This window comes from Hyaena hyaena, unplaced genomic scaffold, assembly GCF_003009895.1.
Source record: "Hyaena hyaena isolate Hyena2069 unplaced genomic scaffold, ASM300989v1 scaffold_1376, whole genome shotgun sequence".
Lineage (NCBI taxonomy): Eukaryota > Metazoa > Chordata > Mammalia > Carnivora > Hyaenidae > Hyaena > Hyaena hyaena.
In genome coordinates this window covers 117,080-135,788 of record NW_024082009.1, presented here as the reverse complement: position 1 = coordinate 135,788, position 18,709 = coordinate 117,080, and the positions used below count along the sequence as shown (strand labels likewise).

At 37.4% G+C, this 18,709-nt stretch overlaps 1 protein-coding gene across 4 annotated transcripts in view; it reads left to right on the top strand.

Moving 5' to 3' along the window:
* Positions 1-18,709, top strand: part of LRRK2 (leucine rich repeat kinase 2) — a 139,832-nt gene that overhangs the window by 102,696 nt on the left and 18,427 nt on the right. For all 4 annotated transcript variants that reach the window (XM_039223571.1, XM_039223570.1, XM_039223572.1 and 1 more), the window contains 3 exons: positions 3,871-4,031; positions 14,417-14,587; positions 18,351-18,451. In XM_039223571.1, the coding sequence (XP_039079502.1) occupies positions 3,871-4,031; positions 14,417-14,587; positions 18,351-18,451 (433 nt within the window). The remainder of the gene's footprint in view (positions 1-3,870; positions 4,032-14,416; positions 14,588-18,350; positions 18,452-18,709) is intronic.

The window sequence follows — 18,709 nt, the reverse complement described above, 5'->3', positions numbered from 1 at the left end:
CTCGCTCTCACCTGTGCCTCATATTCCTCTTCATATGGCAGCAACCAGGTGGATTTTCTGCGTGGAAATTGGCTCAAGTCTTTATCCTGTTATCAACCCTCTCCTAACTCACTCTTTGGTCACTGTGCTCAACCACTTGCTTCTCTGAGGTTTCTCGAATGCTCTCGGGACTTTATACCAGCTCTTCTCTGGACCAGGAGAGTCTGGGCCCTACATATCCTCTTGACGCACTTCTCATTGTTTTCAGGTCTCCTCTCAGAGTGGATGTCCCTGCCTGTTTTAAGTCTCTCTGGTACCTGTAGCACTCTTTATGTTTTCCTTTAAAGAATGTGTTCATTATCGGTCTCTGCTGCTAGACTGAGGGCCAGGATACGACTTGCCATCTTCACCTTTGTCTCCCTGGCACCTGGAATGGTGAACCGTCAGTAAATACGTGTTGGCAGTAGGGAGAGAGGGAAATAGGAGACAGGAAGGAATACCTGGCACATGTAGCCACACAGAGAATGCAAATTTCTTTCTCTTCCTTCCCTTCTGAAATACTGTGTCTGTTCCTCTCAGGCAGTGTCCAGAAATGTAAATGGAATGGATGGCAAGGAACGCTGCTCATAAACAAATAAAACCAAACCAGGAAGATATAACTTAATAGTATATAGAGAATATAACAGGCACATAAAATAAATAGGTTTTCCTTTTCGGAAAGAGTCCGGAAGCTACCGAAAAACATATAGATTATTCGTGAAACAGTATTGCGGGAGTTTGGATTTGGGTTGGTATATCTGCTTTTGAACACCAGGGGGAACCGTGTGTTAAATTAATCTAGATAACAGGCAACAACGTCTGGTGTATTTCAGAGCGGGATCAGTCGCTTTCCTAAGTCCACATCTTAGTTTTTCCCTAATTCTAACACATAATTCCCAGAATGCTTATTTATAAAATGATTAATTGCTGTCTTTGATTCACCACCGTCTGAAAGACCTCACCTCTAAGGTGTAACTTATTTTGGTTCTCTGAGATTTTAAATAACAACTCTTGCAGTTTCTGATGAAATAAATGAAATGTCAGCATATTTTCCTTTAATTCACCTGATTTCATCTCAGCCTAATGCCAAGACAGCTTTCTGGATCTTGCACCACAAGAAGCTAGTGGATTTCAGTAGCTTTCAGTCTTCTGCCAGCACTAAGTATATTTTTAAAAATTCAGCGTTAACGTTTGTCTCTGCAAATTTCAGCGTAGAACTGTAACAACAGAAGTAGAGAGAGACAATAAAGTCACACTCCTCTGGAGTCCCTGAAGTGATAAAGCTGTTTAGAAAGATATATAAACCTTTTTTTGCATTACATAGTCTTACAGTATTTCCTACAACTCTTAGCTTTCATTTCTAATTCAGTCCTCTCCTTAGAGCTCTTTATCATAATTCTCAATTACCTATGAAGATATGGTCACCAGTATTTCCCATAAGCTTCTATGGTTCATCATTTACAAAACTGAGTTTACTTTCTCTGCTGCTTCCTCCTGCCGTGAATCTGTTCTTTTCCTTGTGTCTCCCACTTGCTGATGAAGATCCTTGTAGTCACATCTAGGCTGCCCCTCACCTCCCAAAAGTGAGTATCCATTTGGCCACCAGGTCTTTGACTATTTCACATTATCTGTTTCATCAATTCATTTATTTTTATGCCACTACAGCTGCCTTGGTCCAGTACCTCTAGGGAATTATCAGAATATTTATGCTAAAATAAAAATCTAATTATGCTTGAAATTCCCAGGGAGTTCCCCAAGTTATTTGTGAAATACATGCAAACTCCTTGGCAGAGCACCAAAACTCTTTGTGTATGCCTCTTGCTTTTCTCTCCAGTCTCTTGCCTTCCCACTGCCCTCACTCCACATTCTAATCATTCTGAGGGTCTTGACTTTTCCTTGACATCCATGTCTTTCTTTGGATTTGTCACTCTTCTTTTCACACACTTGTCTGCCTAGAGTATTCATTTTCCTGTAGAATTGGCTCACATACCATCTCCACAATGAAGCTCTGAATAGATGGCCTCTCTAGCATATGTTTCTTGGGTTGGCTATATGCAGGACTTTGTGTTAGGTGCTGGCGAGGAAAAGGCAGACATTATGTGTGTTATCCTATCAAGGTTGAAAACTTAGAGTTTAATGGGAGAGTCTGCTTTGCTCTCTTTACCTCTGTTTTTCTCCCTCTGGCTTTCCTGACATTTGATACCCACCGCATTTCTGCAGCCTCGTTTGATAACCTGTCTCTCCTTCTAGATTGTGACTGCTTACGAGCACGGGTATAAGGATATATAAGATATACGGATATTATTATATCGCCTAGTGACTGGCCCTCATAGACACCCAATACAGATTTGTTAAGTGAATGAATGCATCTCATTTTTAGACTAATTCTATTTAGGATGAGATAAAGTTTACTTTTAATTATAAAGAAAGGAGTTTCTTAGCAACCCTGATGATAATCCCAATTAAAGAATGACTAACTGAGTTTAGACCGGTTTATTTTAATAAAATATTTGACAATGCTCATTGTCATATAATGCATAAATTACAGCTGAATTATTTTCAGTAAGGCAAGCTCTGTACTTGTTAATATATCAAAAGCTATTTTGCTAGTCTATTAGAAGCTATTAAAACTGTACTTTTTAAGATTAAATTCTATAATTGAACATTTTAACTAACCCAGTTAATCTTTCCCTCCCACTGACATTATTTCAAATTAAGTTTAAGTATTTTTTTTAACCTTTGAGAAGTATTCTGAAAGAGTCTATGTTCTATAAATATTCTGAAAGAGGACTGCATTAGGAAGGATTTGGATGCTATTCAATTATGCATGACTTGGCTTTAACTTTTTTCTTCTTAATCTCCCAGCTTTTCTCTTCAACAGGGCAAGGGTAGCTAATGGCCTTTCAGTAAGCCCTTAGTAAATTTTCTTTCGAGTCCATTACTTATTGTTAAGGTCAACTTCATTAGTACATTTATCTTATTTTTCAGCCAAAAATATGTAGAGCGAAATGAGTAGGCCTAACGTCAAATGTCCTGACTACATCCTGGAAGAGAAAGAAACTTCTGCAGTAGCTGATGCAATTAAACGATACATACCCTTTAGGCCATCATGCAATGGAAGGTTCAGAGTATTGCTGCCATTCCGCTCATAATCCCTCTAGCAGTGATTGGCATTAGGTAATGGAGTATATATTTATTGGTACAGTGTGAACCCAAACCAAAAGCCACAAACAAACAAAGGATTTAAATTTACCTCAATAAGTTCTGTAAAAAAATTGTCCTTTCAAGGTAGGTCTAATTTGCCTGGGATATCACATGGAGAACTATAGCAAATTGGCACCGTGGAGCCAGGAAGACAGAGCTGGGGGTGAAAATTTGAACTTTGTGAATATGTAAGGAAAGGTGGTGACAAAGTTACTTTAGGGAGTTACAGCAAAACACCGTCAACTCATATTTAACATATTTACATTTTAAACTGATTAGAATAGTCATATGACCTTTGAGAGAATTCAGAATTCCTTTTTACTAATTATTAACATATGAAAGAAAACTCACCAAAAACTGGTCCTTTAGTTCAACTGACTGTGCCTTAAAGTTTAAATCACTCACGCGTCAGGATTGACCTGTTTTTTTGTTGGTTTGTTGTTTGGTTTTAAAAAGCACAAGCTATTTTGTAATATTTGGCTTGCACGCTTTCATTCCCTTCTACGTATCTTTTCACTTTGAGGGGTCAAACTTAGCGCAGAATTTTTGATGCTTTGGATAATGGGTGTACATATTTAAAGAAATCGTGACAAAAGTGGTAATAGTATAATCACATTTTAAAGACTCTGCCTGTGTGTCTTCTGGCAGATACCTCCACTCGGCCATGATTATATACCGTGACTTGAAGCCCCACAATGTGCTGCTCTTCACCCTGTACCCCAATGCTGCCATCATTGCAAAGATTGCTGACTATGGGATCGCTCAGTATTGCTGTAGAATGGGGATAAAGACATCAGAGGGCACACCAGGTATGTGAGAAGGTTTGCTTGATAATTCCTTCCTCAGGACGGATAACCAGGGGCTTCAGTTGTGAGTTCAGGAGAATCAAGAAATGCTGTGTCCTATCACATTGTGAACAGATATTTCTTGTGTGAATAACCGTGACAGTACATAGTGATTTTAATCGTTGTATTCTGTAGGGGAGAAGCAACCTACTGATATAATTTTTCAGAGAGGGAAATGGATAATGCTTGGTGTCAGATTATATTTTTAAAAGTTGGATTTTTTAAAACATTTTGATACTCCAGAGGTGGTGAAAAGGAACAGCAAAATTTCAATCTAGGTGCAGTTCACATTTACCTAAAAATGAGACAAACCAAATTCAGGTTCCCAAGCCATTTCTTGTAACTCTGAAATCCAGAGAACTTGGAAAACCCAACGTTTTTTTATAACTGATTTAGTGACAAAATCTGGCCCGAACTAACTTGATGCTTGATTCTCACACATATTCTCAGTGTGAATATGCGTATGTTTCATGGCAGAAAAGAACATATTTGAGTACAGGGTGCTGGCCACAATCTTACTGAGTTTATGGAATTATTTGCATTACTATTAACTTCCTTAAATATGAAAAAGTATAAATTTCTCAATACTTTTGGTTTCAAGAGTTTCAGATAGGGACTTGAGGCCCAGAGTTTTCAGTTGTACTTTCTTCTTCTTTTCTTCTTTCCTTCATGGTAGGTTGGTACAGGAGTTTAAACCTTTGAATCTTGCACTTGAGCTTTCTTTCCTCAAAATGTGTTAGTTGTTAATACTTCAATACTTAAAAATAATCCAGTTTTTCTCTTCGGCTGTCTATAGCAAGATGCGTCATGGTTACTATGTACCTATTGTGGTTGCCATTATTCACTTATTTCCAGAAATCACAGACATCATTTTCTTGCCTTAGATTTGAATGTTGGTTTTTAGAATCATCCACAACCCTTATGTGTCATGCCTCTTCTAATAATCCTGCTACTTCTACTGTTAACCTGACTTTCTACCTGTGAAAGTCCACTTCCTCTGCTCTTGTGTTTGCACGGTCTTGTGTTTAGATGTGGTCTTTCACATCACTGTCTACTTCATGGAATCCTCTGTTCCTTTCTCAACTCCCATCCTCTTTGTTCTAGCCTCAGATTCATCAGAACCTCAGGTTCTGATTAGTAAGAAACAGTCACAGGACAAGTGCTCTCTACACACAGCTTATCTTTCGGCTTTCAGTTTGAGTGGGAAAAGAAGACTGAGGGGTTGACTTATGTTTGGGGAAAGAGCTCCATCTTCAGAGAAATTTTTACAAATATCATTTGTAAATAAAGTTCTAGGTGGCTTTACATCATGATGATTATAGCTCAACTAAAACAGATGCCTAAAATGGAAGATAATAGGAGATGTCTGAAAGTAGGCAAAAAATCCTAGTTTGTTCTTTAACCATCTCCCTCGCCCCCACTCTACTTATGTGCTTAGGTGAGCAGATGGCCACAGCTTCTGATGCCCGGTTTTATTTTTGCTTCAAATATATATTCTACCTTTTGTTTTTCATACCTATGTGTTGAAAGTACAGTGTGCCCTTTTATAAACCTTTCAAAGTACATATGGCTGCATGTGTCACTGGGTTGTTTAATAATAATAAAATAATCTCTTGAGCACCTGCTGCGTACCAGGCTCACTGCCAAGTACATTAGACACATGATGTCTTGTCCTCATGCCAAGGCTGAAAGTTAGCTTTTATTTTCTCATCTATAAAATGAAGAAACTGAGGTTCAGAGCAAGATTCTTTTTTTTTTTTTATATATATATTTTTTTTTATTTATTTCTAGGAGAGAGAGAGACAGCGTGAGCAGGGGAGGGTCAGAGAGAGAGGGAGTCACAGACTGAAACAGGCTCCAGGCTCTGAGCTGGCAGTCAGCACAGAGCCCGACGCGGGGCTCGAACCCACGAACCGCGAGATCATGACCTAAGCGAAAGTCGGACGCTTAACCGACTAAGCCACCCAGGCGCCCCCAGAGCAAGATTCTATATTTGCAGGAAGTCATGCAGTAAGTGGTCAAGATAGAACTCAATCTAAATGTGAAATGAACCCAGAGCTATTTGGCCTTAAATCCTAAATCGCTCTCCTTGATTACATGCAACTCTAACATGTACTTAAAAAGGCTTAAATATTTAATCTTAGTTACTAAAAAATCACAATAAACAAGGCAAAATAATGGGGCCATCATGAACAGCAGACATTGTCAAGTCCTGTTTTGGAAGAAGAATCATGGAGGATGGAATTCCACAGGCCTTATATATTCCCACCAAGAAAAATGTGGGCACAGGATGAGGGGCCTTCTCTTGGGAGATCTGCTCATTACTCTTGTGTATAATGGAAAGTAGACCAGGCCACTCAACTGGAGCCTGCAATGTGTTCCCCCTCCAACCCCTCACCCAGTAACGGTGTTCATGGAGTATAAATTCTACTGTTGAAGCCTTGTTCACCTTCTTGGACAGTTGTTCTGTGTGGTCCCTGGTGACTGTGATTTGGGACTCAAGCCTGCCACCTCCCTCAGCGGGCTGGGCTCAGTTCAACTCTGTTCAGACTCTTGGTCCTTCCTTTCAAGTGTCTGACTTCCGGGTTTTGATCAAAATTTGCCTAATGTTCAGTATCACACTACTTCTTCATGCCAAGCCAGATACTTGTTACTGATCCTCTTAATCTACTGTATCACTGTGTGGCAACATTACATGGAGAAAAACCCAAAGCCTGATCCCTTCTCTTCTGTTCTGCCCTCTTTCCCCCAGCTGCTTAATACGTTGTAAGCATGTTTTCTTGCTACATTCCAGACCTTCTCTTTATCATTACTTAATTCATTATTGTTAGAGCAGTTCTGATGATCGCAGCCTAAAATTTGGCCTCAGATTTTAAACAACATAACCATCACCACTGCTAACCACCATTGCCAAACTTTTCCTCCCAAAAACAATTATGCTTGAGCAGAAAATCATCATGACTTCAATTGTCTCCTGTCTTTTCTTTTGAATGGTTTTTCTTCTTAATGTTGTCACTTTAACTTGGAAGCTTCTAGATAAACAAAAAACATGCATTTGTTAAAGTTTTATGTGTGGGTGTTTTTTATACTACCCCTTACTGTGGTGCATTCACTCTGTTGTATGCATGTGAGTGTGCGTTCATTACTGTTGTTTCAAAAAAGATGGGAATTAGGGCGCCTGGGTGGCTCAGTCGGTTAAGCGTCCAACTTCGGCTCAGGTCATGATCTCACGGTTCATGGGTTCGAGCCCCATGTCGGGCTCTGTGCTGACAGCCAGCTCAGAGCCTGGAGGCTGCTTCACATTCTGTATCTCCCTCTCTCTCTGACCCTCCCCTGCTCATGCTGTGTGTGTGTGTCTCTCTCTCCCTCAGAAATAAATGAAAACATTAAAAAATATATTAAAAAAAAAGATGGGAATGGGAGCAGACCTTTTGTGGTATGAACGGTGTGCTGCCTCATGCTTAGACTTTTGTGTAGGTTGATTATCTCATTTAATCCTTTTGAGTGTCTGACATAGGTCCTGTTACTATTCCTGGTTTACAAGTAAGGAAACTGAAGCCTAGGGACCATTAGAAATGTCTACAGGGTCATACCAGATGCAAATGCATGCTACCCGTATGCAGAGCCCATGCCAGGTAGCGCCAGAGTTGGAATGCAAGTTAGAAACAATTCAGTTATTGGGAAGGATTGACACAGTGTCTGTTTACATTGTAAATATAAAGGTAAAGGTAAATATGGGATACTTTCAACTGTAAATAAGTTGAACTGTAAATCAGTTAGGAGAGCATCAACTTTAACTCAGTTAAATGGATATATTTATATCATATTCTGTCTTGGGTGCCAGTCAATTCTGGGTCCTGTGACAGTTGCACTGTTGACTGAGGTGGATGGCTGAATGATGGCTTCAACCGTGCCAACATCCATAGAAATACAGTAGTCTTTGGGTAAATAAAAACATCACTCTCTGGATACATACTATTATCTGAGAGAGATTATGAAACATGCTCTATTCATACTTCTCTGAAAGTAAGAAAGGAAAGGAAACCTATGTTTCTGTGCATGACATGATATACAGTCAGACCTAACATAAATTTCTTAGACTTTTGATCTACAGATCTGTTTCTTATTTACTCATTGCATTTGTTAAAATGCAAGCTTATCCGAAAATTTATTTCTAAAAATAGTGTTTAGACAATGAATCATATTTTACCAATTATTTTGACACTGTAATTGTTATGGTAATTCCCTAGGGAAGTTTGTCTTTATTCTTTATTCATTTATTCGTGCATTTAGCAATAATTTATTAAATGTTTTCCAAATACCAAACTGGTGCTACTACTTCATGGCTGTGTGGTGTTAACTTTCTGGTGTTACTGATGTTACTTTCTGGTGTTACTTTCATGCATTTGGCGATAATTTATTAAATGTTTTCCAAATACCAAACTGGTGCTACTACTTCACGGCTGTGTGGTTTTACTTTCTGGGGCTCAGTTTTCACTTATGAAAATTGCTATGAGATAAACTAATGCCTACCTTATAGGGTTGTCCCACACAAATAGCATAGAACAGGGCTTGGCATATTGTAGTTGCCTCGACTATGTTAGCAATTGCTCTAGTGGTGAATTTGGGGGAACGTGCATGAATAAATATAAATTTCACCCTCCAGAAGGCACGCATTCTGCCAAGACAAATAGGATTACACAAACAAATAATCATAAAACATTTTGTCAGTTTCAATAGGCAATCAAGGTATAATGATAAGAACACAAAGGAACAAGTAATTAACTGAGTTGTAAATTGTCAGGACTTCCTTCACAGAGGAGAGAATTCTGGAATTATATCTTAAAGGATAAGCTGGAAGTTTGAGAAAACAAAACAAAAACAATAAAAGAGCAGAGTAGACTTTCCAGGCAAAAGGTACTAAGGCATAATATGACTTGTTTTACTCAGAATACTGCAAGAAATTCTGATGGTCTAAATTATAGATGGAGGATGGGGGATTATTTTGTTAAGTGTTTTTCAATTGTGGTTGCGAATTAGATGACATGTAGAGCTTAAAGAATATATGTCCTGGGGTTGTATCATTTACAGTTCTATTTTAATAGGCATGGACTGGAACTCTCAATCTGGCCACAGGTTAGAAGCTCCTGGAGAATTTTCAAATCTATAGGTCTCAGGACCTTACTCATATGGATTCTGATTTAAGTTCTGTAAAGTTTGGGATGGAGCCCAGGTATTGATATTATTTAAATATCTCTAGGTAATGCCAACATGCATTCAAGTTGAAGAGCCACTGGTCTATAATGAGGGTCAAGAACATCTTCAGTGTTTCAAGCATGCAAATATTTCTAATACACAGCACAGTATAACACTTTTTTAGCTCATGAAGGGCCTTTATAAAAAAATTTTTAATGTTTTATTTATTTTTGAGAGAGAGATAGATACAATGTGAGCAGGGGAGGGTCAGAGACAGTGGGAGTCACAGAATCTGAAGACAGGCTCCAGGCTCTGAGCTAGCTGTCAGCACAGAGCCCAATACGGGGCTTGAACTGCGAGATCATGACCTGAGCTGATGTCAGACGCTTAACTGACTGAGCCACCTAGGCGCCCCAATGAAGGGCCTTTGAAATCATGCCCGATAATAGAATCTTTCAGTTTGGGGAAGTCATTGACAAATGTTCTTATTTGTTAGCAAAAGTTTCTCATCTCTGCATCATGCCTGCATGAATCAATGATAAAATGGGATTCAGTTCTAAAATAGAACTGAAATTTTGGTACTGTCTCACAGTGGGGGGAAATATTATCTACAGAAAACCTTTTAACAAGATGGTAAGTATTTACTCTAGATTTTGAAAGTATGAGCCTGTGATAGGAACAAAAAGTGAAAGTAAATATGAATGGAGTTTGGACTTCTATACAAATTTTTAAAAAGCAATGTCAGTGGCTTTCAATTAATCTCTCTCAATGCTGTACATCCTATTCTAGGCACCACAGTGGAATCTGGAGATGCAGACATTGATATGGCTTTGTGAACTATTTGGCTGTCTGGATTCTCTTAAATATTGGCTATGAAATCAGACTGTCTGGGTTAGAATTCTTGCTCTACCACTTGCTACCTGAGACCAGAGAAATTACCTAACTTTTTTCCTTGGTTCAACAATGGTAACTTATAACAATCTCTATTTTAGGGGATTGTTGTGAAAATTAAATTTGTATAAAGAAATTCATGTAAAGTGTTTGGCACAATGCCTGGCACATTCTACCTGCCTTCACTTTCCCCAACTTTCTTCTCTTTCTTCTTACCTTAGAGAGTGCCAGGCTCAGTTTTTGGTTCCCTTCCCTGTGCTGTAGGCTGGAAACCCTCTGCGGGACCATCAGAAGACTCGCCTTGTTTGTTCATGTCGCTCAGGGATCACTGTCCTGTGCTCCTGATATGTCATTGTTCTATGCATGATGGTAACTCTAGTCGCTCTTATTCCATCTTAACTAGAGGTAAAAGACTTACTTGAACAGCCTAACTTAACAAATGTACATTTAAGATGTCAGTTAGTACTTGACATTTTTAGTCTTTGAGGGCCATCGGTGCTAAACAGCATATCCCTGCAGTGTAGTGACATGGTCCACGAGCACCATAGGTCACTCGTAATATTAGATCATAGATCACGTGGCGATATGGTCCCTTTGTGAAGATGCAGGAGATGTCCCTATTTCTAGCCTTTCACAATGACAGGTGATAGTAAAAGTGTTCATTTTCTTCCCAAATTAAATTCAGTGGTGAATAAATCCAATAGCTTGAAAGCGTATTCTTCCTGTTACTACTAGGGTGACAAGTATAATAGTTCCAGGGGAGTCCTCACTGATAAGGCACACATAAAATAGCTTTGAGGATCTTCTCACGGTTTAGACTAATAATCAAACATCATGTTGGCAAATTAGGTCTTAACACCCTCAGGCCCCCTCCCCCCAATCATTATTGGTTTTGATGTGAAGGACTCCATGATGAGGCACCTTAGGCCAAGTCATTTTTTTTTTTAAGTGTATTTGTTTATTCTGATAGAGAGCACGGGAGGGGCAAAGAGAGAGAGAGAGAGGAAAAGAGAGAGAAAATCCCAAGCAGGCTCCACACTGTCAGTGCAGAGCCTGATGCGGGGCTCAAAATTACAAGCTGCAAGATGATGACCTGGGCCAAAACCAAGACTGTGACACTTAACTGACTGAGCTGTCTATGCTCCCCAAGCCAAGTCACTTTAAAGTAATATTTGATTTACAAAACATAAGGGCATGAGGTGAAAGCAGCAAATGCTATTAAGCAGGTCGAAATATGTGTTGTTAATAAATCAGCAGCAATAATTCTTACCCCTCTGGTAACTTAGAGATATATCTGTGTCTAGATTCAGTTATGCTTCAGTTATTTATAGCTATATTGTAAATTCTGCTTTAGTTTTCTTTTTCTAACTAATATTTCAATGTTAATGAAATATTCGATGTCAGACATCAGTTTTCACAGTTGCGTCATATTTCATTGCTAGTATGCACAGTAATTTACTTACTTAACCATCTGACATATATTTAAATTTTTTTCTGACTTTTTGATATATTGACAGTGTTTTAATTGACATAATTTTAAATTTAAATTGTCCATTTATAAGAAATATTTTTTAATGTATTTATTTTGGGAAGGAAATTACATGGAAGCTGGGAAGGGGCAGAGGGAGAGGGAGAGAGAATCTCAAGCAGTCTCTGCCCAACGTAGGGCTCAATCCTACAAACCAAGAGATCATGACCAGAGCCAAAATCAAGAGTCAGCCATTTTACCAACTGAGCCACCCAGGTGCCCCTGTCCATTTATGAAACTATTTTTTTAAACATTAAATTCCGAGGCATGGTATTGCTGGGTGTGCATGTTTTCAATTTTCAAACATTAATTGCCTCCTAGAAAAGTTAGTTAATTAAAATTCCCTTCATACTCAAATTAGAGCTCTCATTTCCCATTCCGGGCTTATTATTCCTTTTAATCTTCATAGAATTAATGATCAAAACTGAAAACTTCATGTTTTATTTTTCAAATCTTTATTTATTTGCTTATTTTTATTTGAGGCTAAGCAATCCTTAATATATATATATATATTTCCTTTCATGTCCTGTATGTTTTTGTGTCTTTATTCATTTGTCCATTATTCTTATCATTTGGCAAGCTGCCGTTAGTCATGTTGACTCTTTGCCTCTCCTATACTGCAGGTATTTTCAAGTGTGGGGTTTTTCCTTCAACCTTCTTTATGGCATATTACCAATGTAGAGTTTGAATCTTTGAGATACACAACTTGTATTTCTTTGACCTTTTAGAGTCCGATTTTCCTGACATGTTTCATTGGTCAGGGTCAGGGTCCCAAGAACAGGGACGATGGGGTGGTCTGCCCCACTGCATGCAGTTGCTTATTAAATTTAAATTCCTTAAAAACAGTGTGCCTCCCCCAGCTCTCAGCCTTTGGCTCGCCCCACCCCTGCTTTGGCACAGAAAATGATTAGGAAGACCTTTTGTCCCATCCCAGTATTATCAACTTAATTATTAATACTTCTTCAGCAGTTTCATAGAGTTATATTTATATTCAAACTTCTGTTTATCAAAAGTTTATCAGGTATAAAGAGTGATGCAGCTAATTCCTCTTTGTAACACAACTCACTCTACTATAATTTATTAAAAGTCTGTCTTTTCCCTGCTGCTTTGAATGCCACCTTGATCATAGCTTTCCTCCATTTTTGGATCCAAGCCCTCCATCTGGTTTCAGTGTTGCCTAGATGTTGGTAGAGTACCAAAGATTTTAATTGTGTTATTTTGTAGGACAAACTGATTTAAACTGTTGTTGATTGAACATTTTTGAAATTCATCATTTTCAAGTGGATATTATGCTTTTTCAGAGAAACAAGTTACAGCAATATTTTATGCACTTTTGTGTTTAAAGATATGGGTTGTGGATAAGTGTCTCATGTTATTCTACATGCTTTGCTGATTAAATGTCATTTTATTGTGATCTGTGATAACATATTTAATGCAGACCACACTATTTGATGGGTTATAGTCAGATCATCATTCAGTGTTTACTATTTGAGGGAGGTTTTTTCAAACAGCATCTACTCCTCCATGGTTAAAGTTAGAAGAAATTGGTAGTGCAATCAAGAAATTATAAAATTATTAGAAATTTATCAGGTGAATTTCAAGCAGCATTTAGAAGTGACTTATATTGTAATTGAGGTACCTCCTGAATATATAAATAAGGATTATGTTCTCCCACTGAGAATTGTGTCAATGAAGATATTTATTTTGAAAGGGGAAAGATAAAAAGGTTAAAATAATTTCCGTGTTGAAGTCAATATTTCTTTCCATATCCTTGCAATTATCTTTCTTAGTGTCCCCTGACTCACTGAGAAAGAAAAAAAATTCTAACCCTCTTTGCAGCTCTAACATCTGTGGATTGATGCCTAGAGGGCTAAAAACTGTTGTAAAAGAACATATGCCTTGGATGAGAAGTTAGACTAAATGACCCTCGAGTTTTTCTGTTCTTAGATCCATTGATTCCAAATCCTAATGCTTCTAACAGCAAATTTACCAAGGGACAAAATATAGTGAATGTTTTAATAGTCTTTGAATAGCATCTTGCTATAATAGACACCCCAAAAATGTGTTGAACGAATAATAAATAACTGGATGAGATTTATTTTAGCCTCTAAAATCCCTTTAACATTCTAGAAAGGTAAGCATAAGTATTCTTAATGAGCTAGCTAATGTGTGAGCAGCTCGTTATTTTTAAGTACTCTTGACTTTACCATTCATTGTCTTTGTGGCCTTAGGAAAACACATAACATTTTTGAAAAGATTATGTTATTCGTAAAATGTAAAGTCCTCATTTGCCCACCACAGGTGAGTTTTGTGCATAGCAAACGAAATACTTAGGAAATTCTCTGTAAGATGCTAAAACAATATGAATTAGGATATTCATATTTTACATTGTGCTTACATGATGTCACTTTTTAAGAGCTGTCTTAATTATTACACAGTTCTTTAGCTTAGGGTATGAGTATGAAATTATGGCTATGTAGGAAAATGTCCTTATTCTAAGAAAATTCCTATTGTATCCATCAGTTGGTCAACTGATAGGTCAAAATATATATATATATAAACAGGGATAAACAGGGCTGTTTACTGGCTGCGTATTTCCTTACAGTGAGGACATGGCCAGGTTTAGAGCTCATCTCCTTGACTCTTCATCAGCATACATGCCTAAGAATATTCCATCTTGGGCATATGAGCCCTCGTGTTGGGCATAGTTATTAATACATCTGCTTCCTTTCAGGGTTTCGTGCACCTGAAGTTGCCAGAGGAAATGTTATTTATAACCAGCAGGCTGATGTTTATTCATTTGGCTTACTACTCTATGACATCCTGACAACCGGAGGTAGAATAGCAGAGGGTTTGAAGTTTCCAAATGAGTTTGATGAACTGGCAATACAAGGAAAATTACCTGGTAAGTGCTATTTTATCTACAATAAAGATTTTATTTTTAATATCAGCAGCTTTCTTTCCAAGTTGTTTAAATGTGGTTGTAGACTTAATTCATTTCACAACTGATGGTTTTTTTGTTTAGTGCATGAATATTCTTAAATCCTGTAACACAATAAAAATCACATGAGAACGATAGCAGTTTTAGACTTTTTTTAAATATCCCAAATTCACATTAATGTATTAAATTTAGAAGAATATTCAGAAAAGGAAATTGCTGTTAGACCTCCATGCTTAGTGATTTCTGTTCTTATAAAGAGGTACTATGTGCTCATTAGCCTGGAGTGTTTTCATTTTCCTTGAGGGAGATAATTTATATATAGGAATAGAAGGTTGAATTATTTAAAATAATAATCTTTAGTAGTAAATATTAATAAGAATTAGTAAATGATTGTTTAATGAGATCAGATCTCATTTTGAATGGTTGTCTCATATTTTTAAGAAATTCTAAGATGTTGTCATTCATTCCTTAACTATTACTTTGGTTCCCCTTACAAAATAATCCTTCAGATATATGTAGCTGTTTCTCATATTTTCTGCTTTTTCTTTTACTTAAGGAATATTTTTGAGTGTATGCTATATGCCAGGTATGGGAATATTGCTTTAACTACCTCCTTTTGGGTGACTTGAAAGATTCTCACCAAAAGAGTTGAACAGATCAATGAAACCAAGAGTTGTTTTTTTGAAAAAATAAACAAAATTGACAAACCTCTAGCCAGGCTTCTCAAAAAGAAAAGAAAGAGCACCCAAATAGACAAAATCATGAATGAAAATGGAGTTATTTCAACCAACCCCTCAGAAATACAAGCAATTATCAGGGAATACTATGAAAAATTATATGCCAACAAACTAGACAACTTTGAAGAAATGGACAAATTCCTAAACACAAACACACTACCAGAATTCACACGGAAAGAGATAGAATATCTGAACAGACCCATAACTAGTGAAGAAATTGAATCAGTTATCAAAAATTTCCCAACAAATAAGAGCTCTGGGCCAGAAGGCTTCCCTGGGGAATTCTACCAGACATTTAAATCGGAGTTAATACCCATTCTTCTCAAGCTATTCCAAAAAATAGAAACAGAAGGAAAACACCAGCATCACTTTGATTCCCAAGCCCGACAGAGACCCAGCAAAAAAACAGAACTACAGGCCAATATCCTTGATGAGTCCGGATGAAAAAATCCACAACAATATACTTGCAAATCAAATGCAACAGCACATAAAAAGAATTATACACCATGATCAAGTGGGATTCATTTCTGGGTTACAGGGCTGGTTCGGTATTCGCATTCAATCAATCAATGTGATACATCACATTAACAAAAGAAGAGATTAAAACCACATGATCCTGTCAATAGATGCAGAAAAAACATTTGACAAAATACAGCATCCCTTCTTAATAAAGACCCTCGAGAAAGTCGGGATAGAAGGAACCTACTTAAACATCATAAAAGCCATTTATGAGAATCCCTCAGCTAACATCATCCTCAATGGGGAAAAACAGAGCTTTCCCCCTGAGATCAGGAACATGACAGGGATGTCCACTCTCACCACTGTTGTTTACTAAAGTGCTGGAAGTCCTAGCATCAGCAATGAGACAACAAATGGAAATAAAAGGCATCATAATTGACAAAGAAGAAGTCAGACTTTTACTTTTCACAGACGACATGATACTCTACATAGAAAACCCAACAGACTCCACCAGAAGCCTACTAGAACTGATCCATGAGTTCAGCAAAGTTGCAGGGTACAAAATCAACATACAGAAATCAGTTGCACTTTTATACACCAAAAATGAAGCAACAAAAAGAGAAATCACGAAGATGATCCCATTCACAATTGCACAAAAAACCATAAAATACCTAGGAATAAACCTAACCAAAGATATAGAAGATCTGTATGATGAAAACTTATGAAGGAAATTGAAGAAGACACAAAGAAATGGAAAAACATTCTATGCTCATGGGTTGGAAGAATAAATATTGTTAAAATGTCATTACTACCCAAAGTAATCAACACATTCAATGCAATCCCAATCAAAATTGCACCGGCATTCTTCTCAAAGCTAGAAAAAACTATCCTAAAATTTGTATAGAACCACAAAAGACCCCGAATAGCCAAAGTAATACTGAAGTAGAAAACCAACATGGAAGGCATTACTATCCCGGACTTTAGCCTCTACTACAAAGCTGTCATCATCAAGACAGTATGGTATTAGCACACAAACAGACACATAGACCAATGGAATAGAAAAGAGAACTCAGAATTGGACCCACAAATGTATGGCCAACTAATCTTTGACAAAGCGGGAAAGAGTATCCAACGGAAAAAAGACAGCCTCTTTAACAGATGGTACTGGGATAACTGGACAGCAACATGCAGAAGAATGAAACTAGACCATTTTCTTACACTATACACAAAACTAAACAAAATGGATGAAGGACCTGAATGTGAGACAGGAAACCGTCAAAACCCTAGAGGACAAAGCAGGAAACAACCTCCTTGTCCTCAGCCACAGCAGTCTCTTACTTGACACATCTCCAAAGGCAAGGGAATGAAGAACGAAAATGAACTATTGGGACTTCATCAAGATAAAAAGCTTCTGTACAGCAAGGGAAACAATCAATAAAACAGGCAACGGATGGAATGGGAAAAGATAGTTGTAAATGACATATCAGATAAAGGGCTAATATCCAAAATCTATAAGGAACTCACCAAACTCCACACCCGAAAAACAAATAATCCAGTGAAGACGTGTCCATCAACTGACGAATGGATCAAGAAGATGCGGTGTATCTATACAATGGAATACTACATGGCAATGAGAAAGAATGAAATCTGGCCATTTGTAACAATGTGGATGGAACTTGAGGGTGTTATGCTGAGTGAAATAAGTCAGGCAGAGAAGGACAGATACCATGTTTGCACATATAGGTGGATTAGGAGAAATTTAATGGAAGACCATGGAGGAGGAGAAAGGGAAAAATAGTTGGGGAGATGGAGAAAGGCAAACCATGAGAGACTCTTGAATGCTGAGAACAAACTTAGGGCTGATGGGAGTTGGGGAGAGGGGAAGGGGGTGATGGGCATGGAGGAGGGCACTTGTGAGATGAGCAATGGGTGTTATATGGAAACCAACTTGACAATAAACTAAGGAAAAAATAAAGAAAAAAATAAAGATTCCCACAAAAATAAAACTTATTATTATTTGGATAAACTTTAACATTATTAGATCATCCCCCTTATTTTACCAGTTACCTTTCCAGTGACATTTCCCAGGCCTCTGGTTTATACCAACCAGAAGCATGGCACACCTCTTATAAAAAGAAATGTGCACAAACTGACTGTAGGGCTACGAAGATTAAATGCTTGCTAGATTTAAGTATTAAAATTAAAAGTAATTCCACAGAAGTCTAATTATATGCACAATAGTTTTTTCAAAGTGTATGTGAAATGGAGGTGTGGAATCATTTTATTCAATTGGTATTTGTATCTTTTTATATAATAAAAATCAAGAAATCTTTTTGATGTCTCTAGTAGATATAAAGCTAAAAAAATTCTCTTTACGTTAGTGATATAAGTAGATCCATAATAAAAATAGGATTAAGGAGATCAGAGTTTTCCTTTGCGTGATCTGAAACTCTCATGCACAATGAAAGGAAATTAAACAGTTGTTCTGATTTGTCTAATGTTCTAGCATGATATGTTTTTGAATGTTTTAGATCCAGTTAAAGAATATGGTTGTGCCCCATGGCCTATGGTTGAGAAGTTAATCAAAAAGTGTTTGAAAGAAAATCCTCAAGAAAGGCCCACTTCTGCCCAGGTATGCTTACAGTAAAAATTTATCAATATTTTATACAGAACATCAAATATATGTATATATACATATATGAATATGCATATGTAATATGCATGTATATATATTATATTCACACATATATTCAAATATATAAGCATATACATATACAGTCTTCACATATATAAGTAAACATATGCCTACAGTTTAAAGCAGTCATAATGCAACACTCCTATATTCCCCAGCACTCGTGGCACAAAATAGAGTATTAGTAACACCCTGGAA